Source organism: Talpa occidentalis, unplaced genomic scaffold (assembly GCF_014898055.3).
Source record: "Talpa occidentalis isolate TD23 unplaced genomic scaffold, MPIMG_talOcc4v2.1, whole genome shotgun sequence".
Classification (NCBI taxonomy): Eukaryota; Metazoa; Chordata; class Mammalia; order Eulipotyphla; family Talpidae; genus Talpa; species Talpa occidentalis.
Window position 1 is genome coordinate 46,356,877 of NW_026555331.1, and position 25,988 is coordinate 46,382,864.

The 25,988-nt window shown below is 37.0% G+C and overlaps 1 protein-coding gene across 2 annotated transcripts in view; it reads left to right on the plus strand.

Annotated features, from left to right (window-relative positions):
* The first annotated feature begins 3,669 nt into the window (after positions 1–3,669).
* The window catches only part of IL7 (interleukin 7), a 39,313-nt gene continuing 16,994 nt past the window's right edge, over positions 3,670–25,988 (plus strand). Inside the window, exons 1-2 of one of the 2 annotated variants that reach the window (XM_054692171.1) lie at positions 3,670–4,031; positions 9,949–10,082. In XM_054692171.1, the coding sequence (XP_054548146.1) occupies positions 4,022–4,031; positions 9,949–10,082 (144 nt within the window). In that variant the 5' untranslated portion in view covers positions 3,670–4,021. The remainder of the gene's footprint in view (positions 4,032–9,948; positions 10,083–25,988) is intronic. The other variant, XM_037504994.2, reaches the window with a different exon arrangement.

A 25,988-nucleotide genomic window follows, 5' to 3' on the forward strand; every position in this document is an offset into this window, starting at 1 on the left:
AAGAAAATAGAAAAAACACAGGTATGCTGATCAAAAAATTAAAAAAAAAACCAATGCGGAAAAACAAATGTATGTCCTAAGAAATAAAATTAACAAATAGAAGTTTGAAATTGAATTTTTAAATAAGAAAAGAACATCAACACAGCTGTAAAACACTAATAGAGGAGATTAAAAAAACAAGAGCAAAAAAAAAAAGTCTCTTCAATAAATGGTGCTAGGAAAATTGGACAGTCACATGCAAGATAATGAAAACAGACCACTCTCTGACACCATGCTCAAAAATATCAACTCATAATGGATAAAAGACTTGTGTGTAAGACCTGAAACTATAAAAGAAGAAAACATAGGCAAAACACTCCATGACATAGGGTTCAGAAACGTCTTTGTGGATTCATCTCCAACAGCAAGGAAAAGAGAATATAAACTATTGGGATTACATCAGACTTGAAGTTTCTGCACTATTAAAGCAAAATGACATCTTATTGCACGGGAGAAAATATTTGCATACCATTCACCTGACAAGCGGCTGATATTAAAGATCAACAAAGATCTCTCATACAACTCAACAAAAGAAAACAAAGAACTCAATCAAAAAATTGGCAGATGATTTAAACAGGCACTTCTCCAAAACAGACATACAAAAGGCCAACAGGCCATGAAAAAAAGTTTCATCAGCACTTATCTTCAGAGAAATGCAAATTCACATCACAATAAGATACCACCTCACACCTGTGAGAACGGCCTCTACCACACAGATCAGAAACAATGAGTGCTGGTGAAGGTGTGAAAAAAAACGAACTGTAATACACTGTGGGAATGTAGACTGGTCCAGCCCCTATGGAAACTAGTATGGAGGCTTTTCAAAAGATTAAAAAAGAATCTTTCATATAACCAGCAATTCCAGTCCTGGCTATCTACCCAGGAATGCATTTATATCAGTGGTCTTTCACTGGACATGGTTGGGCCCCCACGACATGCGTGGGGATGGTGGCATCGGCAGCAGTGATGGGGCTTCTGTTGGGTGTGGCTGGGCCACTGGACCCATGCAGGGAGCGTCCCTGGGCTTGCACTAACCAATCAGTGGTGTCTTCTCAGTACTGACTACTATTCATAAACTTTATATACTATTTTCTTTGCATCTTGATTTTTTTGGTACATCATTGAGTCTATCAGTGAAGATAATAAAAAGCACTCCATTTCTCTAGGCATAAAACATTAGTATATAAAAATTTAACAGCCATTTTCTCCTGTGCATCTGTCTCAATAACAATAGTGTTTGGCTTACCAAAACAACCACCATTTCTTCAGAGATTTTATTTTGGAATTTTTTTCCACATGGTATTAATTCTTTCGTGTACAAAATAATGATAACTTGATAGTTAGAATAGGTTCATTTTCATATAACAATACACATCCAAGTAGCTTCATGGATATTTTCTTCAAGAAGATTTTTCTCTTATGGGTTCTCATTTGGGTTCGGAGTCCAGGAAGGAATTTGCTTCTCCTCTCCTAAAGTTCTGAATAATCTCCTCTCATGCTTCTGAAAGTTTTCTTATGCACAAGTCCTTATTCTGTCAGGTTTTATGGTGATTGCATTAAAAAAGACAGCTGGATTTCCTCTTGAACAGTTATTTATTGATGTTCTTTTATCTGTTCCTGAAAGGCTTTGTTTGTTTGTTTGTTTGTTTGTTTGTTTTTTAAGGGCAGGATATGTGAAAAGACACTCCCCAATGCTGCTATCAGGCTTTAAATAGTCACCTATCTAGCTGTGTTTGGGTACAGAATTCATCTTTAAAAATCACTCTAGTCTACTCCCCATTCCCTCTTTATGTTCCAGTCACATGGAAATAATAGGTTTTCCCCACTTTATGCTGTCCCTTGCTCTTATTTACTTCCCTCATTTTCTTCCCCTTTTCTTCTATTTCTGTTTAGCCTTCACATACTTTCTTCCTCACATATTCTCATTCATATATTCTCCCTCCATCATTCCCTCTCCAACTGTCATTCAGCAATGCTCTGAATGCCTATGTGCTAGATACTGTTCTAAGTGGAAGTAAGCTGGGCTGGACACATCTAAGAAAAAGGCCAGTGTGTGTGAGTGCAGTGAGTATAGTGCCAGGGAGTCTGAGAGGGCAAGTCGGTGCAGCTCACACAGCACCTTGGAAGACCTGGCACACTGAGGTGAGGTGCCAGAGTGTGGTCACAGAGGGTGCAAATGTAAATTTGCTCTAGAAGAATAGAGTTGTGGGCAAGAATGAAAGCCTGAAGATCCCTTAGACAGCAGGTTTTTAAATGATTGGCCCGCTGGCAATACATAGAGTGGACACATTCCATGCAGGATTTATTTTTGAGGTAGAGTTGACAGAACTTGCCTATGGATGGGTTGTGGGAAGTGAGCCTAAAAGAGGAATCAGAGATCCTAGCTTCAGCCGCTAGCAACAGTCTCACTCGATTTCATTGTTATGCTTTTCCTTTTTCTCTACCCCACCCTCTTTTTCCTCTTTATTTTTGTTCACACTGTAACAGAATCTGGAAATCTCTTCACCATGCATAGGGTTAGTTCCTGCTAACCCATCTCAATTTAGAAGTCACAAACTCCAGAAACATTTCCTGAGGTCCCTACATTGGGCCAAAGGTACAACCATGTGACACCATAGCTGTTTTACTCCTGGCATCAATTTCTACAGTATTGCATTATTCACAAGGACTTCCCACACAGGGTTTCCAAGCGTCGACTCTAGAGCCAGAATCCAGCAGGTTTATGTCCAAGCTCTGTTACTAAATGGCTAAGTGAACTCCAGGTCTCAGTTCTCACACATAAAGGGCAGATAAGAAAACTGCCTACCTCAGAAGTTTTTGCATGAAATTACATATGTAAAATGCTTAGCACAATACTAACACAGATCAAAGGCTAGGTAAATGATAGCCATTATTATTCATTGTTATTGCTTTACATTATTCATCTTCATCTAAACAGGGTTTCTGAAAAGTTTTAGGAACGAAACTAAATCAGGAAATACCTAAATAATTCAGGCAGGCCTAGAAAAAAATTAACACCTCAGTAACAGCCAAAACGGGTGAGATTTATTAACTAATTCGGATAAATATGCTCACGGAAGCCATAATTATTAACTATTACTAGTTTTCATTTCTTCCACTTACTTTGGGCTTTGGTTTTGGGGTCCCAAAACACCAGTTACCACATGAGATGGACCCACAAGTTTATTTTTCTTTGAGGTCTCACCTGAGCAGGTACATGTTTAAAAGACAGAGCAGAAAGAGACTGCTTGCTCGCAGAGGTTGGAGGGACTGAGGGCGTGACCCTCTTAATCATTTTTTACTTCCTTTTTTTTGCAAGACGACTTGGCATCCTCCACCACATCCGCGGCAAGAGCTGCGACGCCTCCTCCATGGCGTGCGTTTGCGATAGCCCAGCTTTCTTCCCACATATCTGTGGCTTCCGTGGACACATTAGCAACCGATGCTTTTAGAGCTCAGTGGCCTGGCTTTGCCAAGGCGGCTAGAGGTCATCTGGAAAGTCTTTTGCCTCCAATTGCTCCGATTCAGGAGACCAGCTTCTTTCTCCCGCGGTGCTTTGGGAATTCGCGTCCTCCTCTGGTCCAGGTCCAGCTGCGCAGGAAGCCCTAAGGGCGGGAGGAGGCAGGTGCTTGGAAGGCGGGGTGGAGGGGGGGCAGTGAAGGCGCCCCCTTGATGAACCCAGAGATCGAACCTGCTACCAAGCGCAAAGTAGAAACTGAAAGTACACTGCCGGCAGATCCTACGGAAGTTATGGGAAAGGCAAAGCGCCGAGCCGGGCTGTGGTGTGTGCCGCCCCCCTTGGGATGGATGAAACATCAGGCGCGGCGTGGGTGAGAAGAGCCAGCTGCAGAGACTGCCCTACCCAGCACAGACACCGGGCAACTCCGCGGGAAGACCAGGGTCCTGGGAGTGACTATGGGCGGTGAGAGCTCGCTCCTGCTGCAGTTGCGGTCATCATGACCACGCCCGCCTCCCGCAGACCATGTTCCATGGTAAGCGCTCCTGTCCCGGGCGCAAAAGTTCGCGCGCCGGGCACGCCGGGGGACTGCGGAAAGCGCAGCGGGGCCCCGCGTCCGGGAACTGCCCGGCCTTGCACTTTGGACCTGCGGAGAGCCCTGGCTCTCCCACGGGCAGCAGTCCGCCGCCCCGCAGTAGCCTGGCGGGCAGCCACTTGCACCTGGGGCTGCTGCGCCTGGCAGGCGGCTGCGAGCAATCCCAGCGCCGGCTTTGCGCCCCGAGACCGAGTGCTGCAGCCTCTGCGCCGCTCGGCGTTGGCAGCCCGAAATCAGGGTCTCACTCTTCCCCAGCCAGAGTTGCCCTCTGTCATCCCGGCGCCCAACCCACCTCCCGGTTCTCCTGGCCGCCCCAACTTACTCACCGGCCCGGGGTGATAATGCAGCTCCCAACTCCCTAGAGAAGCGAAAGCGAAGCTCCCACGGGAACGCGGTTTTAAACCCTAAGGGACAGGTCTTTGGAAAACCCCTTTAATCCCCCTCAGTGAGACGGAGTTTCCGACAGGGGCTGCACCTTCTCTTTTAGCTGGGAACCCAGGCCCTCCGACTGGCACCGAGAAAAGCCAGTTCAGGGTTGTTGGGGTGTTGTTGTTGTTGTTGTTTTCCTATACGGGTGCTCCTTGATGAAGGCGGGAACAAATAAACAAAGCTCTACCTTAAAGACCCCATCGAAGAGCTAATGTATTTTACTTGTGCGGAATACGGACTTAAAATGGACAAGGGCAGAATTGAGGCCAGTTAGACTCTGTTGGCGGCGATATTGCCAATGTAAAGACCCGAAAATTTTAGTGGAAGAAATAAGAGGGGAAAGAGATGCGAGCGGAGAAAATCTACTGCGAGAAATGGGAATAATTTCTCGTCAATACTGCCTCAAGCCAATGAAGGTGAGGGAGGGTGCAGGAAGAGCGCGGACTGGTTTTGCCTGTGATAGCTGCTCTGAGAGCTTTCCTAGAGACACCTTTAGATGAGTGGAGCTCTTTCCCTTCTCATAGGTATTGAAGAATCAAGAATTGACATAGCTAATGAGTAAGCAAATCAATGACAAAATAAAAGGGGGTTTTAGAGCGTGGGAGCAATTATGGAAGATTTACAATGGGCTTCTGCAGGAGTTTAATATAGAATTATGTATTGCGTAAACTCCTGCTCTCCTAACAATGCCCATCTCTGCATTGCTGCCTGGATAGCTCCCGATTCTAATCCTTGCATCACCTCTGATCTAAAGTGGAGTGGTAAAATAAGAAAAGGAAGCTAAGATGAATATTATTAACAAGGGAACTTACTGCTTGAAGTACATCCATGGTAATTGTGTGCCATAAATTGTTATCAGCTATCTATCTATCTATCTATCTATCTATCTATCTATCTATCTCTCTATATGAAAGAATTCTAATTATATATATGAGAAAGAATATATGTGCGTGTGTGGAATATATATATGTGATATATATATATATGAAAGAATTCTAAACTTCTAGTAATGATGATTATAATGAATGGGTTTCTGCATTTGGTTCCAAAATATTTCACTAGTTGCTCTCTACTTTAATTCTTTTCCACTTCTTTTGAGAGTTGAACTAGTTGAGGATCTACTATATGACCGTCGTTTGTGCTTTCTGGTTTAGGGAATTTAATAATATTTCAGGACTGAAAAAACAGGATAATAATAAAAAGAGAACTGAGAAAGATTACAAAGTCTGAATAGGTCTAAAGGAGATTTACACATGGTATGACATCAATGTTTAAACGTTGTTTAAACAGCTTAAACTGGAAAATGTATTTCATTGTATGTCATATATATGTCACTTATATGTCATGTTCACATGAGATTATTTTTTCCTGGTCTTACTTCTGACATAGAACCTAGTGTAATAAGAGCAAATGTTTAGTGTCTTTTTTTTTTTTTTTTAATGAAATAAGTGCATGATTCAGTGTTTCAGAGCTTGGCCAGGAAGTATCGGAGTGAAGTTCCTATACTTTAGAGGGAGTTGGGTCTTTGTTCATTCCCCTTGACTACACATATGTATTTATTTTTTAGAAAGCAATGTAGTTCAGCGACTGAAACCTGAGTTTCTAGACTCTTCAACCCAACAAATATGGAATTGATTCTTGGCTTTACTAGACACATATTATGTGTGAAAAAAATTTCTTTGAGTCCCAGACTCACTCTCCATCTGCAAAATTGTGAATAATTAGTAGTAGTTACCTCATGAAGAGGCTGTGAGATTAAATGAAAGAATGTATAAAATATTACAAAATGACTGTCAAAATACATTTGTTTATCATAGTATTTGTGGATAGAATTTACAGTTCAACTTTAATATTGGTTGTGAACAATGTTAGATTTCTTTATGTGAGCATACTCAGACTTCTGTTTGTAATCTTTAAAAGCAGGTTTCTATACAGCAATGGTTATTTTTCTACAACTTAATAATTTGGCTTTTTCTTCATTCATCCATTTGCTGTGCCAATTGGTCATGTTAAAGACAAGTTTTATACATTCAGATAATGTCTTCCAATCTATTCTAAAATTATTTTGATATTTATATTTTTAAATTCCCAGCAAAAATAGGCATATGTAATGTTTATAATGAGCATTGAATAAACACTTATTGATCTTAACAACTGGTGAACAATTGGATTTGATGGACTATGAAAACTAATTTATTTATGTTCACTTTGACCCCATAACTTACACAGCTGAGAACTGAATGTATTATTTGGCTTAAAGTAAAAAACCAACAAGAATTTTTTGAACAGTCATCATTCTGGTTTAACCAAAATCCCTACTGAAAACAAATTCTCCAATTTCAATCCCTTCAGGAGATATAAAGACAAGTCCATCTTTATGGTTTGTCTTCTCTGTAACTTAATGAAAAGTTCAGGGTGGGGGAAGGGTAGATGTCTATGTATAATCTGAAACCAAACAAAAAGCAGAGTTCTTTTCCCATTGTGATAACGGTATCAAAAGCACACTCAAACTCGGCGATACTAACATGCTACTCTTAATGTGCTATGGAGAAAAGACTGCAATTGCTGACCAAACTACAGGTTGTTAATGAGCAATCTAGAAATCTATAAGATGTGAATCTAGGAATCTGTAAGATGTGAATCCCTCGGTCTTGGGGCTTCTCCTTGAGGTTATTTCAAATCCAAAGAGTTACTGTATACTGTATTTGGGTATATACTCTATTTGTATAAGTATTACATATATAATATAATGTATCTGGATTGGTAGAATCTTAGAATTGAGGAACTTAAGAGCTAGAAGGGAAAATAAGTTCTCATTTCATAAATCTGCTGTGTGAAGCTTAAAAACCTCTGTCAGTCACTCAATCACATATTTCATACCAATGCAGAAAACCTGAGTATCTTACTCCAAACCGTTGGTGCTTTTGCATTGTCTTTGCCTAGCATAGGTTTGCTCATTTAGTAGCATTGATGGCAACAAAAGACATACCTTAAGGGCAAGACAGACTGTGTTTTAGGATTGAAAAACTAGTTGTGATACACACAGAGAAGACTGAATTTTCCACTATCATTTGAAAATAGTGATAAAATGCCATCCAATGAATTGGTTGATGTGAATTTTGAGACTAATTATTGAAAATTGAGGGGAAGAGGATACAACAGATAGAGCTCATAGGAAATAAACTAACTTCCTTTATTAAAAGATAAATGATGACTCTTTGGAATAACATCTATGTATAGTGGTAAGAATGTCTCCCTTTCATTCCAGTATTTTATTACATCATCCATAAAGCTCACTTCAAATTATATCTTGTGTAACTTTTCCTTTATAATCTACTCCTCCCAAAGTATATGCTTGAACATCTATAAAATGACAAAGAATATATATGTTTGCTTTTATACAATATGCACAAACCCGATTACAAAGTTACAACCCAGTAAATATAGCAGTTGATCACTGAGGATCTTCAGGATGAAGGAATAGTCGCAGAAGACAGAGGCAGAGCTGTCTATTACATGGAAGAGGTTTTTTCCTAAGAAGAATGTGAGTACATATTATTAAAGGTTTATGGCTATTTCTGATCAAATCGTGGTGAGGCAGCAAACTCAGGTTAGAATACAGACATGGCACTTATTATCTGTTTTGCAAAGTTATTAATTTGCAGTGCTTTCCTGGTGGTGCAGGGGTTGAAGTCTCAGTGTTATCAAGCTATCACCAGCCACTGACACTGAGGCATGAGTTCGATTCCTGGCCAGAGAACTATCCCACATGTGCTGCAGACCTCTCCTATCTTGCCTGCTGCTCCCCATCAGCAGTGTGATTCAGTAGATCTGCCTGTTCTGCTCCCCACTCTGTCTCTGCTTAATCCTTTCACCCCCTACCCCTCTGGCCTACACCCCAGTTCTTGTATGCATAACTAAATATTTTTTTAAAAGTTGTTTACTTGCAGGACTCTTGATTTTAGAAATGATAGGTATTAGGCACATAACAGTGTCTGGCACGTGGTAGATAATTAAATTAAAGGCAACTAGTATCATAACGATTATTCATCTCCTAAGTGAAGTCTTATTCACCATGAATGTAGACACTTAGTGGCAGACCTATGCACAGATTCCATGTCATAGGCCTGGATTTTCATTTCTCTTACCTTATAAAGTGTCAGTGACATATGAAAATAAGATGTAGGATTTATGTTTATTCCCATATATGTTACCCAGCTTATTTCTATATTTATAAAAATATAGGTCACTAATAGCATATTCTTTTTGGGGGGAATGCTACTGGTTTTTATATGGCAGATAATAAAATAATAGATGAGTGTTATTGGTGATTTTTGATATACTTAACAGTCTTTGGGTCATTGTCACAATATTAGTTCCTTGGGTTTCAAGGAGTGATATTTAGACTTTTAATCAGAGAAGGCACACCTGTGACATACTTGCACTCAACAAGTGCAGTTGAGGTTCATTTGGGAAATTCACAGGAAATATATATATATCATACTCAGAAGTGTGTAGAAAAATGCAAAGATGACACTATGGGAGGCTCATGAAAAAATAGTTCCCAAAGTAAACCAAACTTTAGCTTCTCTGAGCGTCACTGACTTTCCACCTAATGTATTATTGCTGCCACAAATGATACCATTTAGAACTTTATTCCTTTTCACTAGACAGTTGCTTCTAAATAAAAAAGCTTATCAATAACAAATATAAATCATTTTAACAGGTTTTGAATTCACTCACTGGTTTGTTTTTTTATTTTTTTACATGTCAAGGAGCTGGACAAAACAGTATTTGAAAAGAATATGAGTCTCTGGGCATCTGGAAACAGAAAATATTGAAAAGATAGGAAAAGGACTCTCAAATTATAGATGCCAACTTTGACATAATTGTCAAAATTCTGAAAGGAGTCAATGCTTAAAGCTCTATTATTAAAAAGAAATAGCAGAATGCTGTACTATGGAGATAAACTTAAAATGCTACCTCTAGAAGGGACTGGACACTTGGATAATGATCAACCTTTACATAAATATATAATCACATGCCACAGGACATAACATTTTAGAACTCTGTAACTTTTTAACCTGTAGCTTACCTGCTTACCTATTTACCTGTAGATATAGAAATTGAATAAACTGTATTTATACCAGAGATTATTTTTTCAGAAGGAAGGATAATCTACTCTCATCGTATTTGGTCTGCACTTTCCCAAAGAATATTCTTCGGGTAAAAAAAGGAAAGAAACTTTATAATGTTGTCTCACTTTGCTCATTGCATATTATCTATATTTAGGGTCCTTCCCACACTATCCAAAAACTGGGATACACTATTTAATTATTAGATACAAGTGATCAGGTCAATTGATCACCACAATCAAATATAACATTATTTATGACATTTAGCTTACTCTTACTACTGTTGAATTTAGTTTCTTTTAGGTATATTTTTGGAATTCCACCCCTGATCCTTGTTCTGTTGCCAGTAGCATCATCTGATTGTGAAATTGACGGTAAAGAAGGCAAAGAATATGAGAATGTTTTAATGATCAGCATCAATTACTTGGTATGTTCTTGTTTTGTTGTTCTTACATTTTAACTTTTTGGGAAAAATTGATATGTACTGTTGGTATGCAGTTTTATATTCAATTAGCCATCTATATTCCTTGAAAATAAGGTATAACAACTAAAGAATACAATTTAATAAACTAATATCTATACATTTTTATAGTTACTATTATTATATAGTTACTATTATTATATTCTTTAAAAATAAGTCTTTCCTAGAGCTTAAAACTCCTGCAAGTATTCATTTCAGTACCAATGTCCTTCACTAATAAATTTTCATACTTTATAATTTAACATAACTGTATTTCCTTACCTCCTGCTGACAATTCCTATAAAAGCATTAGAGTAGAATAAATTAACATTTTAAAATTATCATGAAAAGAGCTGCATAATTATTTTATTTTATCAAATTGTATGTATATACATATATGTGTCTGTATATTTATGTATGCGTATTTATATGTAATTTGCTATAAGCTAATTTTTTTATATTTGCTATGAATATTCTTTTAATTCATAGATTTCCTTTTTAAGAGCAGTTTAGTTTTACAGAAAACTTGAGAGAAAGTAAAGAATTCCCATATCTGATCTCCATCTCCCATTTTCCCTATTGTTAGAATCTTGCATTTTTGGTATATTTGTTACAATTGATGAACCAATATTAATATATAATTATTAATTAAAGGCCATAAATGACATTAGGGTTCACTCTTTGCACAGTCCTGTAAGGTTTGACAAAAGCATCATGTCATGTATCCACTATTTCTCTTTATATATCTCTTTCTTCCTCCCCCTGAATCCATAGCAACCATTGATCTATTTATGATGTCTTTATTTTTTATTTTTCTGGAATGTCATATAGTTGGAATTCTGTATTATATAATTTTTTAGACTGGATTCTTTCACTTGACAAATTGTATGTAAGATTCCTCCCTGAATTTTTATGACTTGATGGCTCATTTCTTTTTATTGCCAAATAATAGTCCACTGAATAGAGGTAACAAATTCACCGATTGAAGGTGGATTCTGATTTTTGGCAATTATAAAGAAAGCGCCTATGAATATTCATGTGAAGGGTTTTGTTTAAACATACTTTTTCAATTCATTTGGGTAAATATGTAGAAATGTAATTCAGGATCCCATAGTAAGACTATGTTTAAATTTGTATTAAACTTCCCATTGTTTTCCAAAGTGATTATACCATTTTGCATTTTCATCAGTAGTGACTGAGAGTTCCTGATGCCTCACAATCTCGCCAGCATTTGATATTGTTAGTGTTTTGAGTTTTGGTCATTCTAATAAGTGTGCCATTGTATCTTATTGTTAAAATTTGCAACTCCTAAATGACATGCGATGTTAAGCATCTATTCAGTTATCTGTTGCCATCGACATATCTTCTTGGGTGAGGTACCTGAACTAACATCTTAATTGACATGTTGAAAATACTGAATCTTATTATCCATGATTATGGAATATCTTTCCATTTATTTAGATCTTTCCCTGATTTCCTTTCATCAAAGTTTTGTACTTTTCCTGGCTTAGATCCATTTCATATTTTCTAGATCTATGCTTAAGTATTTCTTTTTGATACCAATGTAAATGTTGCTGTGTTTTGCATTTCAAATTTCAGTTGTTCACTGCCAGTATACCTGAAAACAAATTACTTTTGTATATTCACTTTGTATCCTCTAACCTTGTTATAATTGATTACTCATTTGAGTAAGTGATGATAATGATTCTTTGGGATTTTCTACAAAGACAATTACATCATCTACAAAAGTTAATTTTTTTTTAGTTTAAGAATTTTCTTATTTTAATGGGATTTTTTATTAATAGGCATTAAGTCCTTAAAATCCCAAATGGTAAAGGAAAACTTAAATGTTCATAAGATGGGGGGAATTGTCTAATATTGTCCTTCCATTCCACTGACTTTCTGCATACTAACACTTAAGTCACGACTCCATGTTACACCCCTTGGTGGTATATTGGAAATTCAAGGTGATATTAATTACAATACCATGGAAATCTCTTGATTTTGACCACTGACTAGAAAAATAAGTGAACAGCAAAGGGCAGATACCTCCATTTTACATTTCATACATATTTCAGATTTTTTTGCATTAAAAATGCTATCAAATTCATCTTTTGAAGTTAAAATCAAGATTTTTTAAAATTTAATTTTGTTATCTGGGTAGTGAATGAAAAATTGTTAGTTCTACAATAAGTGTAAGTAACCATATGTGTGCAAAATTCTGCGAAAAATGTTATTGGCAATAGAAAAGTAAGAGAGTTTTTTTTAAAGATTTATTGATTGATTGATTGATTATTTATTTATTTATTTATACAAGCACTGGGTACAGTTAGAAGCGCGGGAGGGTGAGAGAATTCACTAGAGCCAGAGCGGGGAGCAGAGCAGGCAGAAGGACCAAGGTACACTGCTGAGGGGAGCAGCGGGCAGCAGGAGAGGTCTGCTCGCCATATGGGACCCTCCTTCGGTGGCCGGGGAGCAGCCGGGAATCAAACCGGCGCTGCAGAGGTTGTGGGCAGCTTCGCAATACAGTGCTCAACCGCTGCGCCACCGGGGAGGCCCAAGAAAAGTAAGAAAGTTTTATTTACCAGATTCATAACACAATTTTTCTGTAAATAGAGAGGAGTTTATTTCATGAAAATGCACAGGAGCAGCAAGAACAGAAGCAGCAACAGTGATACTACTCAAACAAAGCAAAACTACTCTTCTTACTGAGATTAATTCACAAAACAGCAAAGAATACAGGATCTCATCAATCCAAGAGAATAATGCTGTGATAGCCTCAAGAAAGTTGTGTGTCAGTATGAAGTGATACATTTGAGGAAAGGAGAAAGAAAGTCACAAATAATTGTTCCTATCAAGATGACTGACTGGCAGAGATTTAGTTCCTTATTCACTTAGTGAGTTAGTAGATGCTTTGCAGACATGACTGTGTTTAAATCTTAGGGACACCATAATGCTAACATTATGAAGTTCTTGTTATGCACTAAGTGATTTTCAGGAAACTTGTTCAACCTTCACCTATAGGAGAGAGCACTTTTTATAACTTCATTGCACAAAGGCAGGCTTGGGGTTGCTCAACTTGTAAGTGATGGAGCCAGGATTTGAGCCTCTGTTGCTAGCTAGTCAGGACCTCCCACTAGCAATCTCTGTGTTAACTTATCACTCAACAAACATTTATTTGAAGCTGGCTATATGCCAGTTATTGTGGCAAACCCTTTTGGGAGGTGTGGTTGTATGTATATGAGGGTATACACGATCTTTTAAGTACCTTACACTTGGTGATGCTTAAGCCTTGGTTTGAAAATGCAAGTGGCAACTTGACAAGGAGGAAGAGAGGCTGCGAAACTGTCATTAAAAAAGAACAGCCTGTCCTTCGGAATTAATGTTTCTGTGTCATTTGGGTAAATGCCTAGGAGTGGAATTGCTGGATCATATGGAAGCTCTATCTTTACTAGGTTGAGGAATCTCCACACAGTTCTCCATAGTGGTTGGACGAGTTTGCACTCCCACCAGCAGTGCAGGAGTGTTCCTTTTTCTCCACAACCTCACCAATATTTGTTGTTGCTAGTTTTTTTAATACGTGCCATTCTCACTGGTGTAAGATGGTATCTCATTGTAGTTTTGATTTGCATTTCCCTGATTACAAGTGATCTTGAACATTTTTTCATATGCCTGTTGGCCATTTGCATTTCCAAAGGGCACCTGCACCCCTATGTTTATAGCAGCACTATTTACAATAGCTAAGCTATGGAAACAACCCAAATGCCCAGAAATAGATGACTGGATCAAGAAGATGTGGTACATATACACAATGGAATATTACTCAGCAATCCAAAAAGATAAACACATGCAGTTTGCAGCAACATGGATGGAGCTAGAAGGGATCATACTCAGCAAAATAAGTCAGAAAAAAAAGAAAAATACCGGATGGCCTCACTCATAACAGGAATTTAGAATACCTAAATAAGGGACCAGGAAAAAGACTAATTAATACAAAGTGAAAATCAAAATCAACAAATAACTATAAACCAGAGACACACTACAGGGGAGGGGGAAGAGGAAGGATTAAGGTCAAAATAAGGGGGGGTGTGCGACTGTATGGGGAATATAATCAAAATGAAAATGCATACACTGTGCAAAAATGAAAAATGATGTAAGAATTATATAAAATAAAATATTAAAAAAAACATAAGTTGAAAGGAAAAAAAAAAAAAAGAACAGCCTGATTGTAAGCCAGGCTTGGAAATAAAGAAATTGAAATGGTGTTCAAGGAGTTGAGTAGATTAGATTGGCATTAGCTCATAGACCATGTTGCAGATACAGAACTGATCTCCAGAATTTTTAGACAGTACGCCCCTTTAGAAAACAATTTTTGAGCCTACCCTTCCAGTATACATTTAGCATTTATTTACATATCTAGCATTTTCATAGTAATTTTTGTATGAATAATGATACATACAAAAACTGAAAATTTACACAGGATAAGATAAAAATTAAATGTAAATAGAATTTGTAAATTTTCCTCCTATACTGCTGTGGATTTTCCATTGTGGACTCTACTTGGACACCACTAGAAGGAAAAGTTTCCAGTAGATCTGTATGTTATAGTGAGACCATGAATTATATTGATTTCATGGTATTTAGATTTTATTCAAAAGATCACCAAAAGTCAACAGTGATTTAATCATAAAGTAACATTTAATTAAAATACAAATGTGTGAGCATTTTTTTTAAATTTTTTTTTAGAGATTTATTTTTATTTATTTATACAAGCACTGGGTACAGTCAGAAGCGCAGGAGGGCGAGAGAATTCACCAGAGCCAGAGCGGGGAGCAGAGCAGGCAGACTGAAGTATACTGCTGAGGGGAGCAGCGGGCGGCAGGAGAGGTCTGCGCACCATGCAGGACCCTCCTCCAGTGGCTGGGGAGCAGCCAGGGATCGAACAGGTGCTGCAGAGGCTGCGGGCAGCTTCGCAACCCAGCGCTCAACCGCTGCGCCACCGGGGAGGCCTAGCATTTTCTATTTGCAATTTGGGACATATAAAAATAAATAATAGTCTTTGCTCTTCTATAATCTATAAGGATGAGGGATACACATACCAGTCTAATACAAAATGAGGACAGCAGTACAATACAATACAGTTTCATATATCTGTGAAATTATTATAGTATCTCTATGAGGATATAATAAAAACAAAAACAACAATAATAACGCAAATTAATGGGTCACTATAAACCAATACTGCCCTAGGCACTAATTTATATAATTCTTACAGTAGCTATGTAATTAAAAAACTGAGACTCAGATCACTGGCAAGTGTCAATGCTAGAATTTAAACCCAAGCAATATGGTTGCAGAAAATGCCCTCATTATTGCAAGGCAAAGCAGGTAATAGCCTGTTTCTTTGAGGGAGAACATTAACTAGAGAGTTGCAATGATACCATAAGCACAGAGAGGTACCAGGAACATGTAGATGGTGACTGGGCTGGTTGAATTTTAGGAAAAGAAGACTGTGAACTGAACAGATGTTTTGCAAACTACCCAAATCATTCAAATCAGATCAATAAACTGGATCCAAGCTGTAGATATATGAAAATAGAAATGATAAGAAGTATTTACATGGATTTAACTTGGCCCACGGTAGGTGTAAGACTCAAATTTTCTACCAAAATCAGATTTATGAGGTTTATAACAAATAATTTCTCTTTCTATATGGTCTGCAAAATATGGACTACAGGTTCCCATAATTGAGATGACTAAGTTAAATGGAATCAGCATTTTAACTTCCCTTACATGTATCTCTAAATTATGGTCTGGAAGAGAGGGATCCATTATGGTTCTTACAGCAAAAGATTAGGTCATCATTCTTGTCAGCGTTGCATATTTTTATTTACAAAAGTGCCAATGTAGAAGATAAACTCTTGCTTTAATTTATATCTACATTTACATTTTAATTTACATTTCTTTAATTTCTAGTGATAGTGCATTTTGTGTTTTTATCATCATTTTTGTTTTTCTTTGTTAATTATCTTTGCATTGAGATAAAATTCAGTCTACCTTTTCAAGTATTGCAACTTAGTGACTTTTAGCAAATTCACAAGTTTTGGTTATCATTACCATTATTTACTCCCAGAACACTTCCATCACCTAAAAAAGAGTGATGAAAACCATTAGCAGTAAGTTTTCATTCCAAATCACCAGAAACCCTGGTAGTCACTAATCTACTTTCTGTCTTTATGGATCTGCTCTTTCTGAGCTTTTCGTATAAATAGAATCACACAATATGTAATCTTTGTGTTGTGTTTCTTTTACTTTTTGCATGTTTTAAGATTCATCCATATTATGCATGAATCTACTTCATTTCTTCTTATAGCTCAATAATTTTCTGTTATATGGTAATTATTGCATTTTGTTTATCCATTTATCAGTTGAGAGACACTTAAGCTGTTTCTACTATTTGGCTATTAAGAGTAACGCTGCTTAGAAGGTTAGTATGTAAGTTTTTGTGCAATCCTCTTAGATATTTACCTACAAGTAGAATTGCTGGATCATATGGTAACTATATATTTTACTGTTAAAAAAATGTCAAAATGGTATCCAAAGTGACTACACTCATATTCCCGCCTGCAGAGTATGAAAGTTTGATTTTCTCCATATCCTCACCAAAATTTGTTTCCTGAATTTTTTACTCCAGTTATCCTAGGGGTAGGAAATGGTATCTGAGGTTCTTTGGATTTGCATTTTCCTGAGGGCTGATATCAGTGCATCTGATGTCAAGCATATTTAATTGTTGGTCACTACTACTGGCCATTTGTGTAATGTCTTCAAGTAAATGTTTCTTCAAATCCTTTGCTTACTTTTAAATTGTGTTGTTTGTCTTTTTGTTGTAGGTTTTTAATAAATGTTGGACCAAACCCTTATAAAAAATATAATTTGCAAACATTTCCTCTGATCCTGTGGGTTGTCTTTTCACTTTCTTTATAATGTCTTATGAAGCACAAACTTATTTTCATGAAATTCAATTTATTTTCTATCCTTTTCTTCATTGGTATCATGTTTTTGTGTCGTATGTAAGAATAAATTACCTGATTCAAAGAACAAATTTTTATAAGTATATTTTGTTCAAAAAAATTTATACCTTTGGCTCTTATATTTAGGGTTTTGAAATATTTTGAGTTAGTTTTGCATATGCTATGAGGTAGGGATCCAACCTTATTATTTTCTAGTTGTTCTTCCTTAAGCTTTTGTTGAAAATACTGCTTTCCCCACATTGAATTTTCTTTTTTTTAAAGATTTATTTATTTATGCATACAAGAACTGGGGGACAGGCCAGAGGTGTGTGGGGGGGGGTGAGAGGATTCACCAGGCAGACTGGGGAACAAATCTGACTGACTGAAATACACTGCTGACTGACTGAAATATACTGCTGAACGGAGCAGCAAGTGAGTCAGGAGAGGTCTGCTGCACCACGTGGGTAGGAAATGGTAACCCTGGCCGGGGATCGAACTCATGCTGCAGTGGCTGCGGATTTTCTTGATACACAAACATGTGGGTTTATTTCTAAACTATCAATTATTTTGATTGTCTGTAATACCCTTATGCCCTTATTTAGATCTTCTTTAATTTCAGCTGTTTGGTACTTTCAGACTGCAAACTTTGAACTTATTTTTGTTAAATTTATTCCTAAGTATACCATGTGTCTTTTTTGTTATTATAAATGAGGCTGTTTTCTTAATTTTATTTTAAAATTGTCTGAGTTTTAACTTTGTTCTCCTTATATACTTACCTTTTGTTGGTCTATAACAATCATACAGTTTATGTTTAATTCATCTTTGTATCCCTCAGATACTCAGCATGGTACCTTCATGTATGACAAATAATATATGAATTTTAAATCTAGTGAGAACCCAGAACTTGTTTATAATAGACTAAGAAGTCTATTATCCTTGAACATTTACTTCCTTGGAAATTTGTTAAGAATCAAATATCAGTCCTTTTCTGACATTCAGTATGAACTAGCTTTGGAGGTTATACAATATTATTTTATCCATAAAAATCATTTTGCTTAAACATGACTCATGACTGAAGTATGTAACCCTTAGTCACCAGAACAGAGACTAGTGAAAGATATAAAGCTGCTAGAGATGGCCAAATACTTTCTAGGAATGACTCAGTCTAATTACAGGCACATGAAGCAATGTTCCTTATTATATAATGATGTTATAAGATCTAATGACTAATGGGTTTTGGCTTTTACAGTTTCCAATATCTTTAACTCTGTCTATCTATTTTCTAGGGCCCTCAAAGATTCAACTTCCTTCTTTCCATAGATAGGTCTCAGATACCTTCCTGTTTACACCTCTTCCATGAACGTTGGACCCATTTAATTCAAACATAAACTAGAAATCTCTACTCAGATGTACTGTGGCACATCATGAACACATACAGAACTAATCACATTTAGATACAACACCCAGTAGTACAATGTATGAAAGAAATGGAGATGTACTTCATGAAAATTAAGATGTGCTCTGAGAAAGACATTGCTAAGAAGACTGGAAGAAAATACTTGCACACATATCTAATAAAAGATTTGTGTAGTCAAAATATGCAAAGAAGAGTAAAAATTGAACAATCGCTAGAGAAACAATCCAATTAAAAAAAATGGACAATGGCCTGAACAAACACCTCACCAAATATATATGTGTGTGTGTCTCTGTGTGTGCATGTACATATGTATATATGTATATGTATGTATATATGTATATGTACATGTGTATATATGTGTGTATATATGTATACATAGTATATAATCCCATGAAACGGTGCTCAAGATTATGTCATTAGGGAATTGGAAATTAAAGTTAAATAATGCTGCACCCCTAGTGAATGACTAATATCTAAAACACAACAAAATGCTAGCAAAGATATGAAGCAAACAGGTACTCTCATTTGTTGTCAGTGGGACTGCAAAATAGAACAACCAGTTTGGCAGTTCCTTACAAAGCTAACATAGTCATATCATGCAATCATGCTTATAGATATCTAACCAAATGAATTAAAAACTGATCTCCTCACTAATGCTCATTGAAGTTTTATTTATTTGTAATTGTCAGAGATGGAAGCAAACAGGAGTTCCTTTAACCAGTGAACAGATAAACTGCGTTACAGTTTATCTTTCAGTGAAATATGATCAATGCTAAAAAATCAGCAGTGCTCTCAAGCCACAGAAGGACATGGAGTATGTTAAATGCAGATTGCGTGGGGGAAAAAAAACAGTCTTAAAGAGCTACCTAATGCATGATTTCAACCATTTGACATTCTAGAAGTGACAAAAGTTGGCGAGAGTGAAAAGATCAGTGGTGATCAGGGGTTACGGAGTGGGACGATCAGGATGAATAGGCAGTGCCCACGGTTACTTAAAAGCAATGGAACTATTTTATGTGAAAGAGTAATGGTGGATATATTACATTATACATTGCATTTGCAAAACTCACAGAAACTTATAGTACTTTTTTTTTAAAAGATTTATTTATTTTTTATACAAGAACTGGGGTACACATGAAATACTATTCAGCAATCAAAAAAGATAAACTCATGCCATTTGCAGCAACATGGATGGCGCTGGAAGGGATTATGTTCAGTGAAATAAGGCAAAAGGGAAAATGAAAATATTGGATGGTTTCACTTATAGGAGGAACATTTGGAAACCATACATGGGATTAGAAAAAAAAGAAGACAAAAAAGACAAAAACTAGCAGGCAAACTGTAAATAAGAGACATTCAGGGCGAGGGGGCAGGAAGAAGGAGAGTAGGGAGAGGGAGCAAAACAGGAGAGGGAAGAACATAAGAGACTATGGTGATGTTTACAGGTGTCTTGGTGGTGGTCATTTTTTTAAGACTATGACTTTTTTTTTTTTAAAGATTTATTTATTTTTATACAAGAGCTGGGGTACAGACCAGAGGCGTGGGAGGGTCAGAGAATTCACCAGAGACAGAGCAGGGAGCAGAACAGGCAGACTGATGAAATACACTGCTGAGGGGAGCAGCGGGCGAGACAGGAGAGGTCTCCTGTGCCATGTGGGCATCTCCCTGGCCAGCTGGGAATCGAACCCGTGCTGCGGACAGCTTCACAGCGCTGTGCTCAACCTGCTGCACCAGGGGGGAGGCCCCGTGGTGGTAATTTTATGGGGATTACACCTGAGAGGAGAAAATCAAACTTGTACAAAAGTGAACAACAATGTAAAAAATATATACATAAAAATTTAAGAAATAATATATTCAAAAATGTAAAAATATTAATAATGAAATTAAACGTAAAATAATTTAAAAATGAAAGGGTACAAACAATATTTACTTCATGGTTACATAGTTCTCCAAATTCAACTTCCCTCGGTGTGCACTAGTACTAAGAGGAAATAGATTTCTGTATACAGCTACCTGGAACATTAGATTAAGAACATTACACCTTATTTTTGAGATTAGATTCCATGATATCAGAATCTCTAGATAAAGTTATCTCGGAATAGGTGGGTCCTAACTTCAATGACAAATATTCTGAGAAATGCAGAGCAGAGAAGACACACAGAAGGAAAGACCATGTGAAGACAGAGGCAGAGATAGCAATTATGCAGTTATAAACCAAGGAAGACAAAGGATTCCTGCACTTCTAAGAGCTAGGAGAACATGGAGACCTGCCAACGCCTTGGGTTCAGTCTTCTGATTCACAGAACTGTGAGACAAGTTTCTGTTTGTTAAGGCATTCAGATTGTGGAAATTTGTTGTGGCAACCATAGAAAACTCATATACAGGGTGACAAAAGCTGACAAAATTCTAAAATTCACAAGCACTCCACCTTGGAGTGAAATAGTGTTGCAAGAGAAATGTTGCAGAGGAAAGGGTAGTGAAATGGGTTAATGAGTATTTGAATATCATAGTCTCATCATAATTGAAAAGAAATTTTGAAGACCACATCACTACACTCTCCTCATGGCAGGAATCTCATTAAACTTCAAAGTGAACTTAAAAAAATAAATTGCTAAAAATTGTGCAGTCTTTACCAGCAGAGCTGACGACAAATCCACTCTCCCCCAGTGCCACCTCCACACACTTTTTTCTATCAACCCTGTGTTTCTAGGTTTAATAAGCGCAGACAGAATAAACATTACCAAGACCCCACTTAGAAGTGCTGAGAAGAGGCCATAAAATGGTTGGTGAGAAGTACATCATGAGATATGGAGTCAAATAAATATCATAGAATAGCTCATTGGCAGGAAGCTTTCCTGCCCACCTGCAACTAAGCAGGCTCCTCTCTTTTTCTCCTTTTCCTAATAAACCTGTGCTTTTCAAATGTAAAAAAAAAAAGTCTCATTTTCAAATTAACACATAAACTATTTAACAACCATACTAAAATTCCCTAGATCACAATACATAGACCTTAATAAACCAATTCACGGGTAATTGTTCCTACAAAAGAGAATATATCAAGTGGGAGAGTAAAAAAAAAAATCTATGGTAAAGGAAAATTTTTCCTGAAAAATTTAGGAATAACAATAAAAGGGCAGATGATATATAACAAACTTGATACAAAATGGTTATAAACTGCTTCTTGGTAAAATATCTGAACTGCAAGATAAAAGAATAATTCAGCATTCAAACAGAAATGGCAAGTCATTTTTTAGGGGGTGGAGGGAATCAGAGAGGCTTCAGACTTTCCACACCTACATGCAAAAGGATAATGAAATAATAGTGATAAAATTCTGTGGGAAATAAAATGTGACTGAAGAATTTTATCAGTAGCCAAGTTATTATTTGAACATCCAGTGCACAAACAGAAAAATTATACATCAATGTCAAAATGTAGGGGACACAATTCTCACAAGCCTTTTCTTGAACAAGGAAATAAAGAAAAAGTACTAACCACAAAAATCCAATCGCTTGGAGAAAAATGCAGATTTTGCAATGAAAAGTCAATTGATGAGTATCAAATTCACTTCCTTCAAGAAAAAAAGTGGCCTCTTCTGTGTGCAATATATATTTTATTTTCTTAAAGGCTCTTCTGTCTGAGTTTTCCTATGTGTGAGGGGAGAGACTATCTTGTTAATCACTGTATCCGCAGCATCTAGAACATTACCTGGCACTGAGTAGATCCTCAAGCATTTTATTGACTGACTGAATTAACATGCTTTACTACATTTATATTAGAAAGTTAAAATATTTTTAAATTACAAAGATGTTAATGTACACACACAAGTAATATTGGGAAAATTTATATGACATAGTTTTTACCATATTGGCTATATCCATGACTTTTCACCACTAATTTGGTCTATGTGCTACCTATGTGAGTACGTGTTACCTACTTAATGTCTTGCTTATTGTTGGTCCAGGCAGTGTTTATAGTTATGTTTTCGGGGAAAGCACTCCCTCTGATTCTGCTTGATAGTTTGGTCTACTATTCTTTATTATACTGCTTTGATTGACATTTTCTTCGTGAATTTTTATCTTTGTTCTGTGCCTACCCAACATAAACTCACCAGAATCTTTGAATATATTCTTTCTGATACTTGGCAATTCTCTCATTAATAAAAGCCTATGGATCCTGTAGTTGAAAGTAGCATACAAAGATCAGGCAAGTAGTAAGGAGGTTAGAAAGTAGAGTATTAAAACACCGGTGATTATAAATTCATATTTCACAGTTATTTATTGCTCACTAGATTGCCATACTTGTAAGGTAGTATATAACCATTACTGCATATGAACCTTAAGACTGCTAAGTGATTAAAATCTCCTCAAATTGTCAATGTGCATAAATTGTTAGGTTCACAGTCAGTTCTTCCAGATCGCCATAAAAATATCAATTTCTATTTCTTAATGGTTCAGTTAAATATGTATTATGCATGTGCTAATTGTGATTTGACAATTCAGAGATGAACGATATGATTTCTCTTTAAGAACTCTAGTGACTGAAGGATGAATTACAGTTTTAATGGGTAAGTCTTGAGGAAACAAAAATGAAAGGGAATGCCATTTCATCAGATAGGACTGGTTGTGCTTGAAATCCAGGATTTTCAGTGCAATTTTACACACAATTTGTAAAATGCCGGCTCATGGTTACAAAACAACTGTTTATACTTGTTGCCTCCAGGTGTAAAAAAGATCAGTTTACTACACTGGGTCCTAGTCCTGTGATTTTCAGTTTGAAGGAAAACTGATTCTTGAATACAGTGGAATAATGTTGATAATTACAATAAAAAATGTTTAGAGATAGCAACTAATTCAATGTGGGAATTTAGGAGTTTCACTTTAAAGTCAATAGTCCCATGGCTTGAGATTAGGTGGAGATTTGAGTGTAGAAAGTTTAAAAGTTAGGCTATGATCAGATTTTGGAATGCCTTAATTGTCACACTGAGGAATATAAACTTGATTTTCTAAGACAAAATATTGGAGGGCCATTGAAGTCTTTCTAAACTTCAGAATTGTAGGATTATATCTGAGTTTAATAACCTATAAAATAAGTTGGAGATGGAAAGCGTAAGTTATCTCAGAATAAGTTATCTCAGCATTCACACTTTAGTAGAGTCATTAATGGAAAGGGCATGCTACTTTTTTAAAAAACTGTAGTAAACCTTACAGATGGCAGCTACTATCCTATGCAAATTTGGGTGCTTAACTTGTGATATTGTCATCCAATGAGTATTTTTTATATCACATGAGAATGCAATGGAAAATCTGCTAAGTAAAAAGCAATAAATACTAAATTAATGGTAAATGAGCAACTCCTCCCAGCTGGGGAGTATAAAAGGTTTTTCCTAATTAGGGGCAATGAGATGAATGCTAGAGCGGTACTATACTTACATGGTAATGGAGTAGTTCCTGCTTCAGAATTATCTTTTGATAGATGCCTATTATTTTATAGGAGTGACTTACTCATTCCTAGCCATGATTAAGTCAGTGTATTTATCTTTGAGAACAATAGTGATTCTAATACTCACAATTTTTTGTTTGGTTTTTTGGTTTTTTTGCGTAGAACTGTGGTGTAAACTAGAGGCGTGGGGGTGGGGGAGGTGAAAGGGTACACCAGAGACAGAGTGGAGAGCAGAACAGGCAGATTTACTGAAATACACTACTAAGGGGAGCTACGGGCAAGACAGGAGAGGCCTGCTGTGCTTTAGGGGATTAGCTCCTTGGCTGGAGATCAAACTCAGGCCTTGGCGGTAGTAGCACTAGACTTAACCCCCAGGCCACCGGGGAGGACCTAATACTCACATGCTTTAATAACTGTTTTATGAGAATTACTATATTGGTAACTTTTTTGATCCCAGATTTATGTCATAATGAAGTTTAGCAATATTTTAAGTTCTGTCTAAACTGGTTTCTTTACATATGCATTTAAAAGTGAATCTCAGTCAGATAATCAGTCAAGATGCTGTAGCTCTATTAATGGTGATTATTTATGCAGTTCGTAATTCAGTGATCTACACAGGTGTTGCAGGCTATGATGTTAGAAATTAAATTATAGAATAAAGGGCTTCTGTGCACCAAAAAGACTACAGATATATTTAACCTGAGCGTGAGCAGTATATAATGAACCTATTTATGTCATGATCCTGTGGATCCTGTGTGAATATCCAACTTTTAATCAGCTACTTGCTAGCTCTGTGATGTTCGATAAATTAATCTTTTCCTACTTTATTTTTCATAATTCTAAAATGCAATTAAAATAAATACCCATGATAGAGTTATGATAAGGATTAAATGGATTAATATATGTAAATCTCCTGAAAAGTGCTTAGAACTAAGTTACCATTCAACAAGTGATGGCTCTTATGCTATTATTCATGTTAGAATTACTGTGTCTGCAACAATGCCTTTTAAATTTCCTATTTCGCATCCTTAAGAACAGAAGCAAATAAAAAGCTACAATATTTTTACATAACTACAAATTGCTTGATTTATGAGATTGGAATTCTATTAAAATATGAATATTAGGGCCTCCCCGGTGGCGCAGCGGTTGAGCGCTGGGTTGCGAAGCTGCCCGCGGCCTCTGCAGCGCCGGTTCGATCCCCGGCTGCTCCCCGGCCACTGGAGGAGGGTCCCACATGGCGAGCAGACCTCTCCTGCCGCCCGCTGCTCCCCTCAGCAGTGTACTTCGGTCCTTCTGCCTGCTCTACTCCCTGCTCTGGCTCTGGTGAATTCTCTCACCCTCCCGCGCTTCTGACTGTACTCAGTGCTTCTATAAATAATAAATAAATAAATCTTAAAAAAATATATAAAGTGGGCTTTCTAAAAAAAAATATATATATATATGAATATAAGATGATTTTGCATTTATATAAATTAGAAATATGTTGACAACCATAGCTTGCAAATGCTTATTTATCCATGAGTATTCATTTTTCTCAAATAAACTCTATGCAGAACTCCAATAAGGCTGTAAGGCCTAACTATTCTGAGTCACCTTGTGGCTACCTTGTGGACTTTCAAGATTACACAGGACATGGTGTGTCAAAACTACTGTTCAAGTTTAACATCAGATTCTACAGTCGAGGAACCTCAAGGAGACGCTACTACATCATGTCACAGTACTATAGCAAGATTACTGGTCTGGAAATGAAAATGAACCAGCTTTGGGCCTCCCCGGTGGCGCAGCGGTTGAGCGCTGGGTTGCGAAGCTGCCCGCAGCCTCTGCAGCGCCTGTTCGATCCCCGGCTGCTCCCCGGCCACCGCAGACCTCTCCTGCCACCCGCTGCTCCCCTCAGCAGTGCACTTCGGTCCTTCTGCCTGCTCTGCTCCCCGCTCTGGCTCTGGTGAATTCTCTCACCCTCCCGCGCTTCTGACTGTGCCCAGTGCTTGTATAAATAAATAAATAAA